This window comes from Neovison vison, chromosome 3, assembly GCF_020171115.1.
Source record: "Neovison vison isolate M4711 chromosome 3, ASM_NN_V1, whole genome shotgun sequence".
Classification (NCBI taxonomy): Eukaryota; Metazoa; Chordata; class Mammalia; order Carnivora; family Mustelidae; genus Neogale; species Neogale vison.
The window spans coordinates 9,567,044-9,589,863 of NC_058093.1; the positions used below are offsets into that span (position 1 = coordinate 9,567,044).

At 47.2% G+C, this 22,820-nt stretch overlaps 1 protein-coding gene across 5 annotated transcripts in view; it reads right to left on the minus strand.

Moving 5' to 3' along the window:
• The window catches only part of ANKRD44 (ankyrin repeat domain 44), a 321,175-nt gene extending 299,719 nt beyond the window's left edge, over nucleotides 1-21,456 (minus strand). For all 5 annotated transcript variants that reach the window (XM_044241217.1, XM_044241214.1, XM_044241216.1 and 2 more), the window contains exon 1: nucleotides 21,367-21,456. In XM_044241217.1, coding sequence (XP_044097152.1) covers nucleotides 21,367-21,393 — 27 coding nt within the window. In that variant the 5' untranslated portion in view covers nucleotides 21,394-21,456. The remainder of the gene's footprint in view (nucleotides 1-21,366) is intronic.
• Between the last annotated feature and the right edge of the window lie 1,364 nt (nucleotides 21,457-22,820).

Consider the following 22,820-nt stretch of genomic DNA (forward strand, 5'->3'; position numbering starts at 1 on the left):
TCTCAAGAACCTACATCCACCTGCGGCTCTATGACTTGTTTCCGCAGCCAAGAGTCTCTTACGCTCTTAACAGCCTAGTGTCACAGCTCCAAAGACTGGGCTTGTCTGTCAGTCTCCGGCATGTCCCCATCACAAGTTCCTGCAAAATAAACCCTGGTTACACGGATCACAGTAAAACGAAGAGGAAAGAAAACAGAAAACCCCATTTATGGCTGAGACAGAAACCGTGCAGAGCTTAACGCAATCAATAAAGTGATACAGTATCAAATGCTGATATGAAGAAGGGATTTCGGCGCAGTCCCCTCTGGGAACCCTTGGCCAGCTTTATCACTGCGTGACAGTGCAAGTCATCCAACCTTCCATCTCCCACGTGACGCCTGACTCACTAACTCTGGGGGAGTCTGAGGGCGCTACCACCTTCGTTTATAATGTAAAACGGTCAGCTGACCGATTCTGCACCAAGAAGAGCACACTTCATTGGACGGCTGCAGCTCGTCTCTATTAGCGGCGCCGCGAGAGTTCTCCAACGATGCTATTAAAGCACGTTATCCTTCCGAACATCTTTTGCCTCCATAGATTCCAACTCCACCTTGCAATAAAAGTGAGCCGACTACTTAATACCAGTTCTCTCAATTTGAAAGCAATCTCTTTTTATTTAACCCAAGATCTCCCTAAATGCTATCAAAATGGCAACCAAAGTCATCTTAAATCTTTAAGGAATGCCTAAGGACAGAAAGAATTTCCTTCTACTTCTTCCACCTTGATTTTTTTTTTAATTCTTCTCTTTACTTCTCCCAGAAATATTTAACTTGATTTTAAACAATGCAAAGCTCTCTTTTGCCGGCAAAGCTGAACAAGTTGGGAAATATTCAAACTACTGGAAAATATCTAACCTTGATAAGCATGAAAAGGCCACATAATAGAAACTCTCTAAAACTCCTTAAAGTTCCCAAAATTTCTTATCCTATTATATCCCTTTTATAAAGAATCTACCCAACTACACGACATTCTGGTAAAGGCAAAACTATGGAGATAAGGGGAAGGTCAGTGGTTGCCAGGCGTCCGGGGACACAGAAGATTTTTAGGGCAGTGAAACTACTCTGTATGATACTGTAACGGTGAATATGTGTCATTAAATATTTGTCAAAACCCACACAATGTACCACACCAAGAGGGAACCCTAATGTATACCCTAATGTATACTATGGACTTCGCAGGGTCAGGAGGTGTCTGTGCAGGGGCGTGGATGCAACAAATGCACCTGTCTGGCTTGGGACGTAGACAGTGCGGGGGTGGTCAACTGGGGGGAGACAGGGAGTACCTTCTGTACCTTCTGCTCAATTTTGCTGTGAACGTAAAACTGCTCTAAAAATTAAAATCTATTTTTTAAAGGATTTTATACTACTAGACGTCCCATATAAGAGAATAGATATCCTCCAACTGAAAAAAAAATGAGGCAGGAGGGGTAGAATGGTCAAGAAAGAGGTTAAATCTCCTGCAGCTAGAAAAGGAAAAGTGTAAGAAAAAGCCACCAAGCTGTAGGGCCTGCCTTGTGACGTCACAGAATACTTGGCAGAGGACGCGTGTTTCTGTTTGGTCTAGAGCTGAGCGAGAGAGGAACCAGCAACACTAGTCATCAGATCCCAGCATTCCCTTTGAAGAACCATTTTTAATGCTGGTGAAACACTGCACAGAAATCCAGAAATACCCATTCAACATTCACATGCAAACATACCTCCGTTTGAATTTTATATCTAGACATTTCAACTCGTTTTTTGTAAAGTAAATACCCAGAGATAATATCAATTTTCAATTTACAAAATCAGGGGACTTGTTAGCTAATTGAGGAATTAACAAACAGGGGCACCTGGGTGGTTCAGTCGGTTAAGCGTCTGGTCTGCCTTTGTCTCAGATCATGATCTCAGGATCCTGGGATCGAGTCCCTCATCAGGGTCCCTGCTCAGGAAGGAGTCTGCTTCTCCCTCTCACCGTGCTAATTCTCTCTCTCTCTTTCTCTCTAATAAATAAATAAAGTCTTTAAAAAAAAAAAACAAACAAACCAAAATAGTTGTCAGATGTACTTCCTCAAGCAACTGGTTTACCAAAAATCAGTTATAAACCAGGATCTGGGGCTTTAAATATAAGAAATTAGCTTTTGAATACATCAAATTCTAATTAAGTTTTACAGTATAGTGAGGAACACCATTACTACCATCCTACTATTATTCAGTCAGTTACACAGAGTGGAATATAAGGAGGACACAGAAACCAGAGTCAACATGCCTGAGAGGAAGTCTTCACAAACACCAGATAAAGCCTCAAATGTTAGAGAAGTAAGCCACCCAAACGTTCATGCACACAAAACTGACTTTTCGTCAAGTATCTACATACTAGAATTGTCCATACTAATTGTCCTTTCATGATCCAGAGATCATGAAAGGAATGTTAATGAATTGGGTAATTAATGGTTGATTGATTTACAACATTTTAGGAAAAAATACACATAAAGACCTATTACCTATCTCTCTACCTTACCTCTAAAAGCTAAAGTTTTAACACATATTAGCCTAGTTTTTCCAAAGTGGCAAGCACATGCTTTTGAAGGCGATCTGTACGGCCTGAGACTTGACTAATGTGTCTGTCATTCACACTTGAGGTGACCCCGTGACCCATACTCGGCCATCTGATGGGATTCCGAGGGCACGGGAACCAGGCCACCAGCTGCGATGGCCTCAGCTCTCCCAGAGCTGCATCTCTCGAAGAGACCGCTGCACGAAGGCAGCCTTGGGACCCCGGAGTCCGTGAAGATTTTGTGAGGGGTCTGCAGGCATGGGTTGTTCTGGGGGTATCACGTTCCAGACCCTCAGCTTCCAGAGGCACACGTGCCTGTGGTTGCGGAGTCATGGGGCTCTTTGTTCATACTTTCCTCTTTATGAGCTTCCCTCAAAGGCAGATATGCTTCTCGCCCCTTCTGATTCTGACCAAGAGGACTGCCCCTACATTGTAAAATGTCTTGGCAGCAAAGAGAATATTCAAAATCCTTGAGTCAAGAGAACTTCCTTGAATTCACACTCCCCTGCTTCAATTAACTTCCTTTACTCATCATTCCGGCAAGAAGTTAGGGTATCTATAAATACATAAATGAATTTAAGCCAAGAAAGCAAGCCTCATAAAGAGATCAAGAAACACCCTTCAAATAAGAATGTCTTACTTTGGGGCACCTGGGTGACTCACGACACACTGAGTTATCAGTCACACAATTCTTGATTGTACATATTATTTTTTAAAGATCTTATTTATTTATAAATAAAGATCATAAGTAGGCAGAGAGGCAAGCAGAGAGAGAAGAGGAAGCAGGCTCCCTGCTGAGCAGAGAGCCCAATGCGGGGCTCGATCCCAGGACCCTGGGATCATGACCTGAGCCGAAGGCAGAGGCTTTAACCCACAGAGTCACCCAGACTCCCCTTGATTATACATATTTAATAAGAAAAAGATCCACCAAAACCAAAACAAAAACACTTGGCAATATTTTCTACCACTAATCCTTTCATTCAGGCTATTTATGTAAAAAAAACTTTATCATGTCTTATCTGCCCTGTCTTCATGCTGAAGACTACAGGATGAGGAAAGAAGGTGAGCAGTAAGGACCTGAGAATGAAGAGACACAGCAGCAGAAAATGGCACTGGGTCACTCATTCATTCATTCATTCATTCAACAGTCACCGCTAACCTAAACTCAGGGGAAGCACGACCTTGCATCCTAAAAAGAAGGGGTGCCCACATTTCCCCCCAGAAGTGAACAGCAAATAAATGACTTAGCTCCAACAAGTGGCTCCAAGCCACACACTAATCAAGGAGCTAAAAACAGATTAAAACCAGAAGTGAGAGGCTCAACAGAGAAACTCACCTCCCTTCCATGTAAGAAGGAAAATGAAAGTGTTCATTACATTCATCTGCATTTCGACCCATCTAAAGATTAGGCAGTTAGTTCTGTGACAAATATTCCCCTCAGATGGCAATTCCGATACTGCTCATGAAATTCTGAAAAAGGCAACAGAGCCCATTGTGAAGGTATTTGGGGGTGAGGGTGTGGGAAAGGCTTAGTGTTTCAACACAGTTGCCAGTTGCAGGTGTTTTCAAACAAGAACCCTTCTGCATTATCGAAAAGCTCTTCACTCAAAGGGGAACCATGAGGCAATACTCTCTTGGCCCTGCACACAATGGGCTCCCTCTTCTAGCCCAACTTTGAAGTGGGTGATACATTCTAATCTAGATAATGCAAATGGTATGATACTAGACCCACATAATAAGTACCCGGGCAGCAGCCTTCGTATTCTATCACAGGGTGTTTATACAGTATTTCAGGCTACAGCCTAAATATAACCGTAGAAATGACATGTGATTTTACAAGTACTGCTTAAGAACCGGATAGGCAAATGAAATGCACCTCGGACTGAGCTGGAAAAACAAGACCTCTACCACCACTAAGACTCAGAAGCCAAGTAACAACCACTGGCCTCAGTTTTTCCCTCCAAAAAATGGGAATTTTATCATTGTGTTAACCTCCAGATAATTTATGATGCTGTTCAGAAAATGCTGGAGGTCTTTAGAGGGTTTAGGTACTGAATCACTGTCAATGTTTTCTACAGTGATACACTACGTGACTTTCTTCACAAATCTTTATCAACAAGTGTCTTCAGTCTTAACTTTCTCTCTAGGAAATCAAAAGAGAAAAATAAAGCTAACTTTTAGATGAAAGACCACATGTGTTGACTGACCTCCCTCCTGCCCCTTACTAACCAGTTCAAGGTGCCCATCTTCTTCCAAGATCAAAAGAAACTCCAGGCCTAGAAAGAGTTTTAGAATAACTCAGATGACTTCAGAAGCTCAAGAGTGGGAGGCAGACATGAACACTGGAAATACACACACATATGCACACTCACTCACTCACTCACCCAAACCCATAACTCACACAGTTACCAGACTTAGCTTTAGAGAGAACTTTCTAGATTAGTGAGAAATATCAGATAAGTAGGTAATATTGATATTTATCTTTTAATTTTATAGTATCCATTTGTAATAATTGAGTGTATCTTCAAAGTATATTCATTTAATTGCTCTAATTGGCATTCTGTAAAATTAAAGCCATTTCTATCCCCATATTAATCTAGACGGTCTACTCAAAGAAACTAAAGATAGCATTTTTAGCACACAATGGGAAAGAGAAAATTCTAAGATTTCTGTTTCACTCTCAAATATAAGAGGTAAAGCTCTCCTCCCCCAACGTGGCTCTTGCAGAACATCAAAAGTACATTTTAACTGTTTCTGAGTCCACATCTGGAGTTTAAAAATCCAGTTTAAAAGGCAAATGATTTAAAATACAAACATATGGCTTCCTTCTCTACAGTGATTCCTAAAGGGAGGGAAAAAAAGAAGTCTGAATACAAACAAACTATTGTTTTAAAAGGGGATTTTTCTTTTTTAATTAAAAACATACCAAAAAGGCTAACTAAGCTTCTACTTTCTCCTGGAGAAAATAATAGAAGCAAGAATTAACATATTAATCTAATTAAATCTAGACCAAAGTACAGCATAAGTAATACAAAGACAACACTCAGTTTCTAAGCAGTGTGGTCCCCGAGCTTGGATTCGAGTGGGGCCTGGCACATTTCTTCTGCAAAGAGCCAGACAGTAAATGTTTTCGGTTTTGCTGGCCACGAGGGCTCTGTGGCAACCACCTAACTCCACTCACAGAGGTCCCCAGAGCGGCCACAGAAAATAGGTACACGAATGAGGGAGGCTGGGTTCCAATCCGATTTGATTTACAGACACTGAAATTTGAATTTCATATAATTTTCATGTGTCTCAAAATATGTTTCTTTTGATCTTGGTCAACCATTTAAAAATGTAGAAACTAGGGGCTCCTGGGTGGCTCAGTGGGTTAAAGCCTCTGCCTTCAGCTCAGGTCATGATCCCAGGGTCCTGGGATCGAGCCCCGCATCAGGCTCTCTGCTCAGCAGGGAACCTGCTTCCTCCTCTCTCTCTCTCTCTCTCTCTCTCTGTCTGCCTGTCTCTGCCTACTTGTGATCTCTCTCTCTGTCAAATGAATAAAATCTTAAAAAAAAAAAAAAATGTAGAAACTATCCTTAGCTGACAGGCCAAATAGGAACAGGCCTAGAGCTAAATTCAGCATGTGGCCCGACGGTCACCCGCCAGCCTCGGGTTAGAGCCCTCGAAGACTAGAGCAGCCGCTGGCTCATCCAACCAACGTCCTTATTCCTTAGAGGAAACTGAGGCCCACAGATGTGTCAGGGCCGCCAGGTCTCACAGCCAGTTCTGGCAGAAAGGGAGGTAAGAATGGATCTCTGGAAAAGCACACTGAAGCCATAAGGCAGTGATAAGGAAAGGTCCTTCTTGAGTTCACTCGCGAGGACAGGCGGTAGACGCTGAAAACCAGAGCTGGCTGACGTGGTCAGTCTCTCTCCATTCCCAGTTCCTTCCCTGTTTTGTTTTTTAACATTTATTTATTCGAGACAGAGGGAGAGAGAGAGAGGAGAGCGTGTGCACACAGTGTGGGGAGGGGGCAGAAGGAGAGAGAGAGAAAGAGAGACTCCGCGCTGAGCACAGAGCCTGACCCGGGGCTGGATCTCCCCTCTTGAGACCACGCCCTGATCTGAAACCAAGAGTCTGACACTTAACCAACTGCGCCACCCAGGCACCCCCCCTCTTTTTTTTTTTTTTTTAAGATTTTATTTATGTATTTGACAGAGAGAGATCACAAGTAGGCAGAGAGGCAGGCAGAGAGAGAGGAAGGGAAGCAGGCTCCCCCGCTGAGCAGAAAGCCTGATGTGGGGCTCGATCCCAGGACCCTGGGATCACGACCTGAGCCCAAGGCAGAGGCTTGAACCCATTGAGCCACCCAGGCGCCCCACCCCTTCCTTTTTTAAAAAAAAAAATATGTATTTCTCTCCTATTTTTCTTTCTTTAATCTACTCTTTTTTTTTTTTTTTTTTGGTATTACTCTCATTTTCATTTTCCTCTGACCCTTATTATTTTGCCCTACACCTTAACCAGATACACCTCAAAATGAAATACATCTTAGAATTAAAACATACACGGGGGGCTGGGCCGGCTTAGTGGGTGCAGCGTAAGACTCTTGATCCTGGGGCTGTGAGTACAAGTCCCATATTCGGTGTAGAGATGACTCAAAATAAAATTGCCTCCTTTTTATTGCATTCTGTAGTTTTAAAAGAAAAAAAAAAGACTCCAAATTAAAGTGACTTTTTACAAAGAATCCTCTGACTTTTTTAATCACATCTTTTTCACAGAAATATATGGCTTTCTATCCTGTTATGTGTTTGTTCAAGACTTGAAACTTGAATGTTTCTCAGAAATTCTCTCATGACGATTTTTGAAGAAGATTGCCCTATCAACTATTTTGTTCTTACACACTTCCTCAAAAAGACATGGTTTTATACTTCTGTGAAGAGGAAGTGGCATTCTTAAAAGTAATTTTCAGTTCTTTTTGACAACTTAAATCAAGAATGACTGCAAACTCCTCAGAGTTTTTTCAACACACATTTATTCCTCTAGATCTATCCAAACATAAAATTCTTCAGTCAAATAAACTCAGTCAATACATTCATTAAAACCAAAATCAAAGAAAAATGCACTTCCTAAAGTTGTAGGAACCAAAAATGCTACAATTCAAATCTAAGTATGGAGACTTCACACAAAAGGAAAACACACAGAAACATTTTCTACCAATGCTGTTTAGGTTAGAAATTTTTTTTAAAAGACCAGATAAATGGTCATAAATTGAAAACAAAAAATAATTAAAACCATATTCTCAAAGAACTGAAACTGACCCTAGAGAACTAGTCTTTACTTTGACAAATGAAGAACCAACTAGAAATTCAAGGACCATTTACTGAGTGCCCGTAGGCCACTTGCGGTACAAAGACTTGTCCCACTTGATTGTCACGACTTCCCCATGAAGCAAGTATTATTATAACCATTTTTAAGCAAGGAACGTTTTGTCACAGCTGTGTCTGAGACCCGTAGTCAGGAGCAGAGATGTGCCTACGGTCGCCATCTCCAGGCACCGACTTCCGTATTCTCTTAACTCTGCCGCTGCCGTGTAATACTTTTGGACACTGTTCAGAGAGATGTCACGACATTCTAAAACACTGTATATACAGTCATAGAGCACCCGGGGACCTTGACACAAGATTCTTTGCTAAAGAGCAGAGCTCCTCAAAACGCGATTGTTTATTCGCGGCTGCTAAGCAAAGCAGCATTAGCAACTAAATGTGCCGCTCACCCCAAGACTTAATTACACTGAGGCTCCAAAGCAGCCAAAACCCTAGTCAGCAGGCTTCTGAACTACACACGACAGTATCACTTACTCAAGTTGCAACTGGCACTTCTCAAGCCTACAATCTATTCGTAAAGCTGGCCTCCATTCAGACAGACACAGAAGGGGGCACCTTCTGGCTGGCTGAGCAGGTTAAGTGATGGAGCCTGGGTGGGGAGATCGAGGCCCATGGAGGGCTCCGAGCTCAAGGCAGAGCCCCCTTGGGATTCTCTCTCCTTCCCCCTCTGCCCCTCCTGTTTGTGCTCGCCCTCTCTCACGCTCTCACGCTCTCTAAAATAAGTAAATAAGTTTTTTAAAAATAAGGGGGGGGGCAGGGTATGGAAGGATTCTCACACTTGTAGAAATAAAGATATCTCAGCTCTGAGGGCAACAACCAACACCTACTTCCTGTTCAGGTAAGAAAAGAGGTGTGGCAACAAGGGTTATTAAAACTGAGATCTTGTAACCGTTAGCTATCTTTCAAAGCTTCCCAGTGGACGGGTGCCGGGCTGCTCAGTCGGCTACGCCTCGGATTTGTGATGTGAGCTCAGGTCATAATCTCAGGGTCATGGGATCAAGCCCCATGTGGGGCTCGGAGTTCAGTGGGGAGTCTGCTTCTCTCCTTCTCCCTCTTCCTAGCCCCTTCCCCGTTCGCACATAAACACACTCTTTTTCTTTCTCTAAAATAAATAAACTAAATCTTAAATATATATATAAATAAATAAAACTACGTAGATTAAATAGAAACACAGTTTAAAAGTAATGTAACACTGGGGTGCCTGGGTGGCTCAGTCTGTTAAGCTGCTGCCTTCAGCTGGGGTCATGATCCCAGAGCCCTGGGATCGAGCCCTACGTCAGGCTCTCTGCTCACCAGGGAGCCTGCTTCCCTCTCTCTCTCTCTCTCTGTCTGCCTCTCTGCCTACTTATAATCTATCTCTGTCAAATAAATAAATAAAATCTTTTTAAAAAAGCAATGTAACATCATGATAAGCACCCGGTAATACAGAGAACTGTGAAATCACCATATTGTACTCCTGAAACTAATAGGACACTGTATGTTAACTAACTGGAATTTTAAAAAGAAAAAGTGACATAACAAAGTGAATTTGGGTGACTCTAATATCTAAATTCCTCTGGAAATACCTTACACTGAAATAACTGTACAGAACATTCCAAATCTGGGTCTTCCTAAAGGCATCCAAGGTGTGGGCTTTAAGGCAGATGCTCAAATACCCACTTTGAGTTATGGGGCCCCTTTGACGAAGTCAGTAGATGGGCAACCTTCATAGCCAATTCCAAGTTAGGTGCCTCTTTCTATAGGCAACAAAACTAGCAGAACTGTGTGCTTTTCTGACAATCAAAAAGGATTCCAACAACTCTCCTGAAGACATTCTACCAGGGGGACAGTAGACAGCTTAAAAGGGGCACAAAGAGAGCAGGAAGAAGTAAACTGAAAGGGGGAAAAAAAAAAAAGGCTTCCAAAGAGTGAGTCACTAAAATATTTAGGAGCCCTGGGCAAATGCTAAGGTTTTGTGGTTTTGTTTTCTTGTTTTGTAAGATAAAGACTTTCTTTTTAAGCAAAACCACAATACCATATTCATACTTTAAAGCATCAAATAAACAGGCAGTATTCAAATTTCCCTTATTGTCTCACAGAAATGTGTTTGTTTGAATCAGAATCCAAATCTATTCGCTGCAATTAGTTTACATGTCTTAATTCTCACTGATCTATATATTTCCTCTCCTCCTCCCTTTTTTATCTTGCAATTGACTTTTTTAATTAGGTTCAGAGGCAGAATTTAGTGATTCATCAGTCGTATAGAACACCCAGGACTCATTACATCAAGCGTCCTCCTTAATGCCCATCACCCTGTCACCCCGGCCCCTCACCCACCTCCCCACCAGCAACCCTCACTTTGTTCCCAGAGTTCAGTATCTCTTATGGTGTGCCTACCTCAAATTTTGGCCTTATTTTAGTTTTTCTTCCCTTCCCCTATGTTCATCTGTTTTGTTTCTTAAATTCTACACATGAGTGAAATCATCTGATATTTGTCCTTCTCCGACTTATTTCACTTAGCATAATACCTTCTACTTCCATCTATGTGGTTGTAATTGGCGAGATTTTATTCTTTTTGATGACTAAGTAATACACACACACACACACACACACTCACACACACATCTTCTTAATCCATTCATCTGTAAATGGACACCTGGGCTCCTTCCATATTTGGGGTATTGTGGATGTTGCTGTTATAAACCTTGGGTTGCAGGTGTCCCTTCAAATCACAATGTTTGGGGTGCCTGGGTGGCTCAGTGGGTTAAACCTCTGCCTTCAGCTCAGGTCATGATCCCAGGGTCTTGGGATCAAGCCCCACTTTCCGGCTCTCTACTCAGTGGGGAGCCTGCTTCCTCTCTCTCTCTCTGCCTGCCTCTCTGTCTACTTTTGATCCCTATCTGTCAAATAAATAAATAAAATCTTTAAAAAAAAACAACAACACAATGTTATCCAAGGTGCACAGCTAAGAATTTGCACCTTGGATAAATACCTAGTAGTGCAATTTGTAATTGATTTTTTTAAAGAAATGAAATCATTTTTCCTGTATACTCTCCGTAGTCTGGATTTTTTAAAATAATTTTTAATAAAAATTTATAAGGTTGAAAACATGCCTTCTCCAGACCTACTACAGTAATCCATCCGTGTCCTGAACCATGAAGACCGTCCATCCAGCCTCTTTAAATGAAGTTCAGTACTCCAGGATACATGTTTATCCACAAAACGTGGCCATAACAAGAATGTGTACAATATTCAAGTAGGGAGTATCATAGAGACAGAAGTACCCGTAAAGTAACACCACACCTTGTGCTTCAATACCTTTTTAGAACAAGATGGGATATACATTCATTTTTTTAAAATCATGCCTATACAACACATGGAAACAATGAGTTTTGTCCTGACACAATTTATGTCTCCAGGAGAGGACACGTAGTACCTATCCGAAAAACTCGAGGGACGCCTGGGTGGCTCATTCGGTTAAGCATCTGCCTTTGGCTTAGGTCACGATCCCAGAGTCCTAGGATGGCTCTCTGCCTGCGGCTCCCCCTTCCTGTGCTCACTTTCTCTCTTCTCTGACAAGTAAATAAATAAATAAAACCTTTTTAAAAAAGAAAGAAAGAGAAAAACTTAAGAAAAAACCCAAACACCCTTCCTGCCAAGTATGCATGTTGAGAATTTCTTTCCTTTTCTGTTTTCCTAGTCGGGACCCTCTGCTTCAGTAATTCAGGCTTCAGGTTACCTGCCTGGCACACAGCACACCCCCCACCTGGGCTGCCTTCCTCCCTCGTCTGGGTCTAAACCACTCCCTTCTTCAAGGATCACAGGACTCCCTCCAGCTCCCTAACGCCTTTCTTAGCAACTGTGCCCATCTGGGGACTTCCGTGAGGACTTCCGTCGTCCCTCATGAGTGCCCTCAGAATGTCCTCTAAACCTGCACTCCACCTGGCTCGGTAGCTGTTTCACATGCCACATGCCTTCAGGGACCATCTGACGACAGCCCTCCGTGCACGAGGCCTGCGACACTATCTCTGCCAACACTGTGAGCTCCACGAGGAAAAGAGCCTCTTGTGATACTGCGCCCGTCTCCAGAGGCCAGAAGCACAGCAGCTAAGAATGTGCACCTTGGAGACAAGCTTGCGCGGATGTGAACCCCAGAGTCCTGTGACCCCAAAGAGACTACTTAATCTCTCGACTCTCGTTTACCTCATCCCTAAAGTGCAACGATGACAGTCCCTCCTTTGTAGAGATGTTGTCAGGACTAAATAACATCAAGCATGATTGTTGTCCTAACTCTTCCTTCCCAATTCTCTCTCTGGTTTCTAACCATTTTCCTGTACCTGTTTTTATCCTTTGTGGAAAGAGGGGGAGCAGAAGACTCCACCAGAGTCCCTGCCTTGGAAATGAAGTTTACGAAACAGACTTTGATTGCCTGAATACATAAAAGACGACCCACTTTGCCATGTGTCTGAGTGTCCCTCCCCGTAATATCTGGGGTCCACGTCTCCTTTTCCCTAGTGTCACTCTGACTTCTCCCCTATAAAGAAATGGAACCTACTGGGAACCAACTATGGTGCTAACCCATCCCTACCACCAAAAGTTCAATTTAACAAGAGAAGAAATATAACCAGAAAAGAAGACAATATGTGATCTTTTATCTGTTGATGAGGCAGAACGATTACTCCAAATTTCATGGAAATCCAACATCCCGGTGTACAGACAGGAGCTCTGTTTACGGAAGTATTTGTAAGTTTCTTTTTGTTTGAGCACCTAATGAGCAAAAACATTTGAACATGTAGACATATACATACACACACATATATATTTATATCGTTCAATTTATATCATTCAATTTATTGGGCATTTACTATGTGCCTTATATCGTTTCTAAGTGCTGAAGTTAGAGCAGCGAATGAACCAAGCTAACAAAACAACAAAAAACTCTTGCCTTGCTATTCGTCTCTCTTCTACACGTAAGTTTTTATTTTTTCAAAAAGATAAAATATATGGTAGGAGGGACGTGTACTATGGAGAGGAAATAAAGGAAGGGGACAGGAAACGTGGCGTCGGCAGTTGACAGAGCGAGGTCAGGCAAGGACTCCGTGAGAGTCAAGATCTGAAAGGGGTGAGGCTGGGCGTGCGGCCGTGGGGAAGAGCTTCACAGCAGCAGGAACTTCAGGGCCCACAGGCGGGAGGGCGCCTGGCGGCTCAGTGAACGGGGAGGAGGCCGATGCGGACTGGGGTCAGGGAGCCGGGGAGAGGCAGGAGGAGACGGGGCCGGGCAGGCGAGTCGAGGGGCCTGGGGGGCCACTCTACGACATTGGCCTTTCCTCTGCGTGGGCTGGGAGGGGCTGGGAGGGGCTGAGCAGGGGCCAGACGCGATGTGGGCATCAGAGTCCGGGGCTCCGGCCGCCGGGCTGGGAGCAGAGCGTCAGGGCCGGGTGAGCAGGTCGGCCGCCGCACCAGCCGTCCGCGTGCCGGTTCGGCCAGGTGGTCAAAAGTGGAAGTAGAACGAAGAGGATTTTTATAGTACCGGGTACAACATATATTCAAAATACACAAAAATGAACATTTTAAAGGGTTCTAAAAGAACTACGAATTCTGATCTTTTCTTTCCCAAACTCAACAAGCCATCCTGCTCAGCCCGGGGGTCGAGGCACCCCTGGCTTCTGGAGGCCATAGTTTATTGACAGTGGGCTGGCTGGTTTGTCCCAGCTTACCTGAACTTCTCCTTCCTGTCTTTCCCTCATCTTGCCAGTCTTACACAGCAAAACAAGCTTCTGCAGACTGAGTGTGTCCACACGTTCAGAGACTGTTCGCTGCGAGTGGGAATTCCCTCCTCGAGAAGGTCTGTGGTCCCTGTGTCATTGCACCCAATCTCTGGGAAAACGGACTTGTTAGACCCAGATGTTATTAGGGAATTCAGTAAAATGGGATTAGGGGAGACCCCAGGACTTTGGCTAATGCAGCATCTCTGAGCAATGCTGAAGTGGGCACCAGCTCAGCACAGCTCACAGCAGGCAAACACAGGGTCTGCGAGGCCTGCTCCCCTCGTCCTGCAGGAAGCTCCAGGGAATTCTCACAGGGCTGCACTGAGAGCTGTCCCAGGGCTGTGTCCCTCCCTGGAAACCAGCTGCTGCAGATGCCGGATAACAGTCTTGGGGAAAGGACCCCTGACCTTTAGGGAGGGCGTGGGGTGTGTGTCTCAGACCTGGTCAACTCCAGCTGCAGCCAATCCCTCTGGTTTGGGGGTAAGGGGGGAGGGAGAGAACAGAAGTTCACGGAAGGCAGATACTTTTCAAAAACCAGATTCCATGAGTTCAGACAAGATACCTGTGGTATTCTGTTAGACGGTTAGAACTTGAAAGAATGTAGAGGAATCTCCACCCATCCAGTCCCATTTTACACAGAAATGAAGGCCAGGACTTGCCCAGAGCCATACAACTATCAGAAAAAGAACCATGAGTAGAAACCCAGTCTATGGATTTCCATCTAGTATTATTCTGAAAACAGACAAAAGCAATTTATCACTGAAACCTTTTTTGTTTTGTTTTGTTTTGTTTTTTAACACTAAAACCTTTGAGACGGATTGGAACTGTGGGGAAATTTTGCGTGTCTAGGCCTCAGATGTTCCTACAAATCCCTCTAGTTTTACCAAGAGCTCTGGAGGCTCCCCTGGGGCAAAATGGTCTCCTGGTACTAAAGATACCTTAGAAAGTTCCACTGGGATGCTCAGGACTCACGGGGTGGGGGTGAGGGCATTAGAGACACAGAAGACGGAGAAATACAAGCAAGCACTATTGGCTTAGCAAAGTCTGAAAAAGCCCAAAGGCAGACTATGTACTTCCTATTTGCTTCGTCCAACTAACAGAGTGATAAATAAATTTTCTGTTTCAAAAGGGAAGACAAATAAAAAGATCCTTTAAAAGTATGAACATCATAATGAAAACCTAGAGTCATGATCATTAATTCCAACCTCTTGGGCTACCAACTTTTTTACAGGCTTGAACACGGATGAGAGACAATACCCGTTCTCTCAGCCTCTGAAGTCAAGCAGAAGGCAAATACGGTGTTGCTAAAAGGCTTCTAAAGAAAGAATCAATCAAACGGATGCTTTACAGAATATATAACTTCACGTGATCTACCCAATGGAGGGGGAGTAGAGGCCACAGGGCGGAAATCAGTTCCTAAATCATTGACGCTGGTTAGAACGTTCTTCTGGAATCCGAATTTAACTGTTTGACTTTGTTACCTAGAAAATAAAACTGGAGCTCATCAGCAAATACAACCTCCACGGCCGTGTCTGTGAAGATTCCAGTACAAGCCGTCAGCAGAGGGACTGAGTCACGGAGGGAGCAGGAGGGGCCAACGCACCTGAAAGGCATCCGGTCCAACCTCCTCCTTCTACAAAGAAGGATATGAGGCCGGCAGAGCCTAATGGGACCTGCCAAGGGTTGGCTAACACACAACAGAGGCCACCCCTCCCTTACCCCTACCCTGGCGAACACCGGTCACTCATCATCCGTGTCCCCATCCTCAGATCCCAGAGCAGGGTGTCCCATAGCCCCTCACCCAACGGGTCTGAACTGATGCATGAGACGGAAGCTGGTGGCCGACTCCGGCCTCGCACAAGGTGAGAAACAAGCTTTGTAGCGCCTGCGCCAGCATACGCCTCACTCCAAAGAGAGCGACTAGTCTACTGGTCACTCGTCCGCTTACTGTCAAGCCTGGGGTGAGCGCACAGTGTCTGTATTGCGACGGTGTGTCCAGGTTTACCTGGCACAGGCCTGCTTCACACCTGTTTCCCCAGCTTAATATTCAGTAGAACCCGCATCATCTCAAAGCTGCCCCGGAATGAATAAAAATGATACGGCCATCCCAATCCTATGTCACTCCTACTCATCTACAAACACTTATAAATCTTTGTTTTTGGAGAACACGATGGGTCAGGAAAGAAACACTGAGTTAGTAACCAGTAGTTTTCTCATGCAAAGGGGCTTTTAAATAATACTAAACCCAAATAATCTTTGTGTCTTTTTTTTTACTTAAATTCAATTAGCCAACATAGAGTACATCATCAGTTTCAGGTGTAGTGTTCAATAATGTACCGGTTGCACATAACACCCAGTGCCCCTCACACCATGTGCCCTCCCTGATGCCAACTAATCTTTGAAAGGGGCTCAGGGATCACTACTGTCACCAATCTCTTACACCTTGACCTTCAACATGGAATCTTCTTTGAGGAAAACAAAAAGGAGTGCCATAAGGGGCACCTGGCTGGCCAAGTGGGGAGAACATGTGGCTTGATCTCAGGGTGGTGAGTTCAAAGAGCTTACTTTAAAAAACAAAAACAAACAAAAATAATAATAATAATAAAGGGGAGCCATAGCTTACCAAGTTTCAAAACCACAGGATTAGCTCTCTCCAGCTCTTCCTTATTTTTTAAATTATTTCATGTTATACTTTGGCCTACAGGAAACTCACGGTTATGTTGTTGAAACAGAAATCTTTTTAAAGAATGATTCAGTCCTGTTTCTGGCACAAACAACTGTGCTTTTTGCAGTTTATATCTACTCTCTATTTAGAGAAAAAGAGGAAGTAAAAGTTGAAATCTTAAAAAAAAAAAAAAAAAAAAAAAGCATGTGCCGCTGGGTTTATACCAGAGTAGTCAGTCATCTATTTAAGAGATGCAAAAATTCGGTTTATTTGGAAAAATCACTGGTCCAGACAGCGTAGTTGTTAGCTTTGTGGTCAAGAGAAAGATACTGCTAGCATTCTGTGGAAGGTTTAAAGACTCTACCTGGGTACTAGAAGTTTCCTTCTGTATCAAGATGTTAGGAATCATTCTGAGCAGAGACTACAGATGGTTTTAACTGTTTCTTTTTGTGTATCCAGCATTCTGACTTTTCTACAGCGATCATAGTGTATTTACTAATGACCCAGAAAAAATCCCCGGGGCCACCCATCAACAGGTCTTCCAGCACAGCAGGGGGCTGGAGAGAGGAACAGGATATGCCAGGCCCACAGAGCACAGAGAGCAGCGCCTGACTCCGGGTCGGGCCCCTAGAGCAAGGAGGACTGCAGGGTAAAGCTCGCCCTATGGCTTCCCGGGAAAGAAGAACAGGCCTCCACGGGTCCTACAACCACACTGACCTTTCAACCACTGAAAGTAAGGCCTTGTGGTTAGAGCCCCACCTGTGCAATCAGACTGCCAGGGTAGGACAGGGCGCTCCTTAGTGGGTGTATGACATTGAACAAGTCAGTTGGCCTCTCTAGTCTTGTTTTCTCATCTATAAAACAGGAATCACACGGCCTCCAACCTCCTAGTGAGGCTGTGAGGGTTAAGAGAGATGATTCACAGCAAGGGCCCGACCTACAAGATCCCAATAAATGTAAGGCATTATTAGGTCTCTGCCAGGAAACACCAGCCCTCAAGTACACTCCCCAGTCACGTGACTGGATCCCAAAACAACTAAAGAAGGGTCCAAAAAATAAAGCCTTTCTTTCCCCTTCTTCTTTGCTGAAGGCAGGACCACAGCAGCGTGTTTGCTGTAAACCCAGTGCCCTTGTGAGCAACGGTAGGATGAGGGCGGCCCTCGGAGGTGCACAACACGTCCCGAGGCCCCACACTATGAGCCAGAAATCCTGTTTTCAGAGTTACAGGATTTCTGCTTCTTGCCACTGCCACAGCTGCCAGCCACTCACTGCCTTTGGCAAGGAGTTGGGTGACTCGAGTGTGAGCTAGGGCTTGGCAAGGGGACACCTAGCCAGAAGGCCTCCAGGCAGGAAGCTCAAAGAAGGGCCACCTGCTGGAACAGTTTGTCTACAGGCAGCTCCTGAGATGGAGGTGACATCCTGCTGTCAACAGCAAATTCAGGTGAGAACAGTGAACATTTCAAAGATCCAAGAGAACTTACCATTCTGGCTTCAGAACTCTGAAAACCTGTTTTGGGGGGTGGGGGTGGCCGAAGACAGGCCCAGACACTTAAAATCACTGGAACGCCTTAACCAGACATCAAGAGCGGCCCCTGGAAGCTGAATTGCAAATCAAATTGCAAAGAGTTTCATGGCCATCTTGAGCTAAAATGCATTACATCTGTATGAAACAGAACTTTGTCTCCCAAATGTAAAATCACCTCTCTTTATCAAAGATTTAAGAAACCTCCTAAGGTCCATCTAGGATGAAATAATCACACTATTATATTAATTACGTGAGTGAGTACATTCTATGCTGCGCAAGGTGACCAGCTCATCGTGGTTGGCCTAGAATTTTCCCAGCTTTAGCACCGAAAGTACCACATCTTGGGAAACCCCTCAGTTCTAGCAAACCAGGATGACTGGTCCCCATAATACTAGAAGAAAAATGATGTGTGCTGTGGGAAGAGGAAAACAGAAGAGACACAGTTACAAATGCAGAAGTGCTAAATGCTAAGTTTGTTTGTAGCAACAGCTCCCAGTTCCCTCTCATAGTAAAAAAAAATAAATAAATAACACTAAAAACCACACTTGCCTCTCCCTTTTTTAAACTATCCCAAAACAGAGTTTCAGAAAACACGGTCCCTCCTCGTGCACTACCGGCCGAGATGCCAGGGCGGGACTGACTCCTCGCGAAGTGACCGCCATCAACCCAGCGAGCTCCTGCCCCCAGCTTCAGCAGGACAGGAAATGTCATCCTCTTGCATTCTTTCCTTTAGGCATGTTTAAAAACAAACCAAGACAGCTTGTGATTCAGCTTATCAACAGTAAGAATGTGTCGGGGAAATTGGGGTATCAAGCTACAAATCCAAGAGCCATGGTGGAAAAATCGAGAACCAGCTCACAGATAGGACCTTCAACAATGACGGAGGGACGGAGAAGGGACTGTTTCGCCAGCAGCTGACCAGCAAGTCCCGCGCTCCTCTGCAAACTCTGCGGAAGAAGCAGTGACTCCCACCAGGCAGCCCCCGCCCCACAATGATGGAGCAAAACTCTTGCAGCCGGAACTCAAGCAAAGGGTTTTTAAGCCTCCGGTGAGGTTATGAAGCAGCATCTAAGAATTCAGTTTCAAACTGAAAGGTAAGACTATATAAGGCAAGAAAGACCACACATTTCCTGGACCCAAAGCCACATAGAAACCTCCGTTGCTCACAGCTCCACCCAGCCCAGACCACCTCCTCACCCAGGCTCTGTGTGGCCTTAGATGCTCCTGAACCTTAGAACTCCTTAGATCCCTTTTATGCAGCTGGAGACAGACCCAAACCCAGGCTATAGGGCTCGTTTCTCCATAGCGATACAAGTTCCTTTGGGAAAGGGAGGAGAGGTGGTCAGAAACATTTCATCTTTGAAAGTCCTACTCTCCTAAGTCCCCAAGAATAACGTCCTTTCTTTCTAAGACCAAGAAATACATGTTTCCCTAGTGCTCATCTTGATTTAGGTGAAGATGCCTTCTTGTAACCCTTTCAACACATCCAAGGAGAAGCCAGAGGTGTCTTACATCCTCTAGCAAAAGCCCAGAAGCCTGGAAGGCAGGGGACAGGACAGAAGCTAGTTTCAGCAACATAGGCCAGCAGCTGTGGTCCCTGAGGAACACCTGCTTCACGTCTTCAGATCTCGGGTTTTCCATTTAAAAAAATAAAGGACTTGGGGGGCTCCAGGGTGGTTCAGTGGTTAAGCATCTGCCATGATCCCAGGGTCCTGGGATGGAGCCCCGCATCAGGCTCCCTGCTTGGTAAGAAGCCTGCTTCTCCATCTCTCACTGTGTCTCTCTCTGTCAAGTGAATAGATAAAATCTTTTATAAAAAATAAAATAAATAAATAAATAAAGCACTTGAGCTAAGATTGTCTTCAGCACCTCTCCCCACACTAAAATTCCATGTGAAATTCTGCTGTGTGTGTGATTACAACAATAATGCCTCTTAGATTCCCGTCTTGTACTTTGAAGTTTCAGGAATTAAGAGACAAGTATAGTAACTTGGAGTAGCTAGGATGGCAGGAGCAGGGCCGAGTAAAACTGGAAGATGTTTTGAAAAGCAAATGTCTAACAGTCGTCAAAGCATGTGACCAAAAAAGGTGGAGAGGAACCTAATATCAACTTACAAACACTTTTAAATGCTCTGGAACCAGTGGGAACAAGTCGAGTCCCCCCAGTTACCAGCTGTTCTTCCAGCTAAATTTAAGGAGAAGACGAATGCTAATTCAGTGATCATTCCTCAAAAAAAAAAAAAAAAAAGCCTGTAAATGCTTAGGGGAAAACAAAGCAAAATTTTGAATCTAATGGATAAAAGAGCAAATCATTCTGGTGACTGATTGCATCTAAAGTGCAGAATGTTCTGGTGGATTCTACCTGGTAGCGGCAAGGCAGCAAATGACAAGCATTCGAGTGGGAGGTGATGCTTCATACCAAGGAATGGCATGTTTGATGGGGTGTCAACGTCCAGACTTGCGTCTGCACCTACCAGGACCCCCGAACAGGGTTCACTTCACTGCCCCCTGAGTAAATGGCAGGAGGAGAAGAAGCAAGCCGTTCCCTTTTTTTCGGGAAGGGAGCTGCAGAGTTTGGCCACGCAACTTGGTTGGGCGCCTGGGAGGGTCAACGTCCTAAGCGCAGCGAAGTCTGCGAAGGTGGGTGTTTCCATCCCCAGAGCTGCGGCCAGGGCTGCCCGCGAGTCCGCAAAGAACCGCGCTTCCCCGCACCCGGACTCCGAAGCGGCCCTGCGCGGCGTCGGCGCCGGGAGAGCAACCGCCGACCCCCACGGGACGGGGAGGGTGGTCCGCCGCGGGGAGCCGAGCCCGGACTTCTCCTTCTCCCGGGAGACGCCGGCCACAACCAAAAGCGCCTTCTCCGAGGGTCCCCGCCGCGCCCCGCGCACACGCAGCCTCGGCTGCTAAAGAGGAAGTCCCGCTGTCACGTCAAACGGATGAAGCCGGCTCGACCCCACCGGAGCCGCGGTCGGGCCCGGTCTCCGCTCGGCTCGGGGAAGGGTCCCGGGCGGCGAGCCCTTCTCCCTCCGTCCCGCGCCCTCCTTCCGGCGGCGCGGACGAGCCTCCCCGCGGCCGGCCTCGCTCGCCGGAGCCCGCGCTGCGCAGCGCCGCAGGGGCCGGAGGCGCACCTCGAGCCTCCCCTCCCCCGGCGCGGCCCGGGCCGGCGGACGACGCACCCCGCGCTCGGCCGCGCAGCCCCGCGCAGCCCCGCACCGCGGCACCCCCCCCCCCCCGCCGCGCCCGGCGCCCGCCCCTGCCCCTGCCCCTGCCCTCGGGCGCGCCGCGGAGCACCGAGCGGAGCGCGCAGTTCCGACGGCCCAGGGCGGGGACGGCGCGGGGAGGAGAGCCGCAGCCGCCGGCCCTGCAGCCCAGGCGGCCGCACGCACCCCTCGCTCCGCCGGAGTAAACAGCTCCGCGCCGCGCCCCCACCCCCCCGCCGGGGCTCCGCGCCGCCCCGCGCCCGCGCGTCCCGCCCGCCGGCGCCGCCGCCCCCTACCTGGTCGGCGAGTTTGAGCACTGCCATTCTTCCGCCCCGGGCGCGCGCGCAGGTCCCCGGCCCGCGGATGTCACGCCGGCGGCCGGCGGAGCGGAGGGGACGGCCGGGGCACGGGGACCAGATCCGGCTCCCGAATTTGACAGCCCTCCCCCTGCTCCTCCCCCGCCGCCGCCTCCTCCCGCCGAGAGGCTGCCGCGGGCCGCCGGGGCTGGCCGCCGCGCCCGCCCGCCCGCATACAGGAAGTGCCGGCCGCTGCCAGCCGGGCCGCCACTGACATCACCGCGCGCGGGCTCGCTCGCCGCCGCGCCGCCCGGGCCGACGCTGCCTCCTGCCGCCCGCAGCCGGGCCTCGCAGCCCGCCGCCCCCCGAGCGCGCCCGCCGCGCCGCGCCGCGGGGCCACACCGCCGCCTGCTTTCGGCGCCTGCACGCGGCGCCCCGGCGCCCCGGCCCCGCGGCCGCGAGGGCGAAGGCGCTGGCGCCGAGGGACGCCCCACCCCGGCCCCGGGGCTGAGCGCGCCCCCCGCTCCCCCTCCCAGCCCCATCGGACACCCGCGGACACCCGCGGACACACGCGGACGCAGACTGATGAGCGAGCCCTTGCAGACACAAGCCCCGGGGAGCCGCCGCTCCCAGGCCACCGCTCTGACCTGACCTCTCACCCGAGACCTTGGGTCAGTCACCCTCCTCCATCCCGCCCGCCAGTCCGCCCCGACTGCCCGGCGCTCCAACGGACTATCCCACCTAGGTCGGGCGTGTAGTTCTGGGGCTTTCTTTGTTTAAGGCGGGAGGCCTTGGACCCACTGTCCCTCTTGACGAGCGTTCGTCCAGCACTTGGGAGGTGGCGCACGGGGCTCCAGCCTTCCCACCCCGTCCTCCCCCTACCTTCCAGCTGGACGCGCGCATGACTCCATCGCTAAGTTCAAACGCTGGGTTTGGAGCTGGGGAGATGAAGGGGGGGTGCAGAGTGACTGGAGAAGAAAAGAAGTCCTAAATTAGAAGTCCTGAATTAATGGGGCTTTTGAGTGTTGTCTCCGTCCTGACTCACTTCTACAAAATCCAGTTAGCGCGCTCTTCAGCAAAGAGAACACTCGGCTCTCGAGCCCCATGAGCTACAGAGACAGTGGAATGTGCATCAGCCGTAGTAAGTGTCGACACTTCTGGAATTTGGAGCAAACATTTATTCATTCAACAACTATGTACTGCGTGCCTGCTTTGTACCACACACCAGCTGGCACGGTAGGAAAGGCAGGGAGCACGAACAGGGAAGGTACCTAGTCTTAGTGGGTGTCCTGCATGAAGTAAAAGGTTACAACTCATGAATGTAATCACCACTGGTAAGGGATGGGGGCGCGGGGGATGCTTCCAAAGGAAATCCGTGCCAAAGGAATCAGACCCCCGACTGGTGGGTGAGGGCAGCTTCCCTGTGAAAGTGCCAAGAGCTGAGGTTCCGGAGG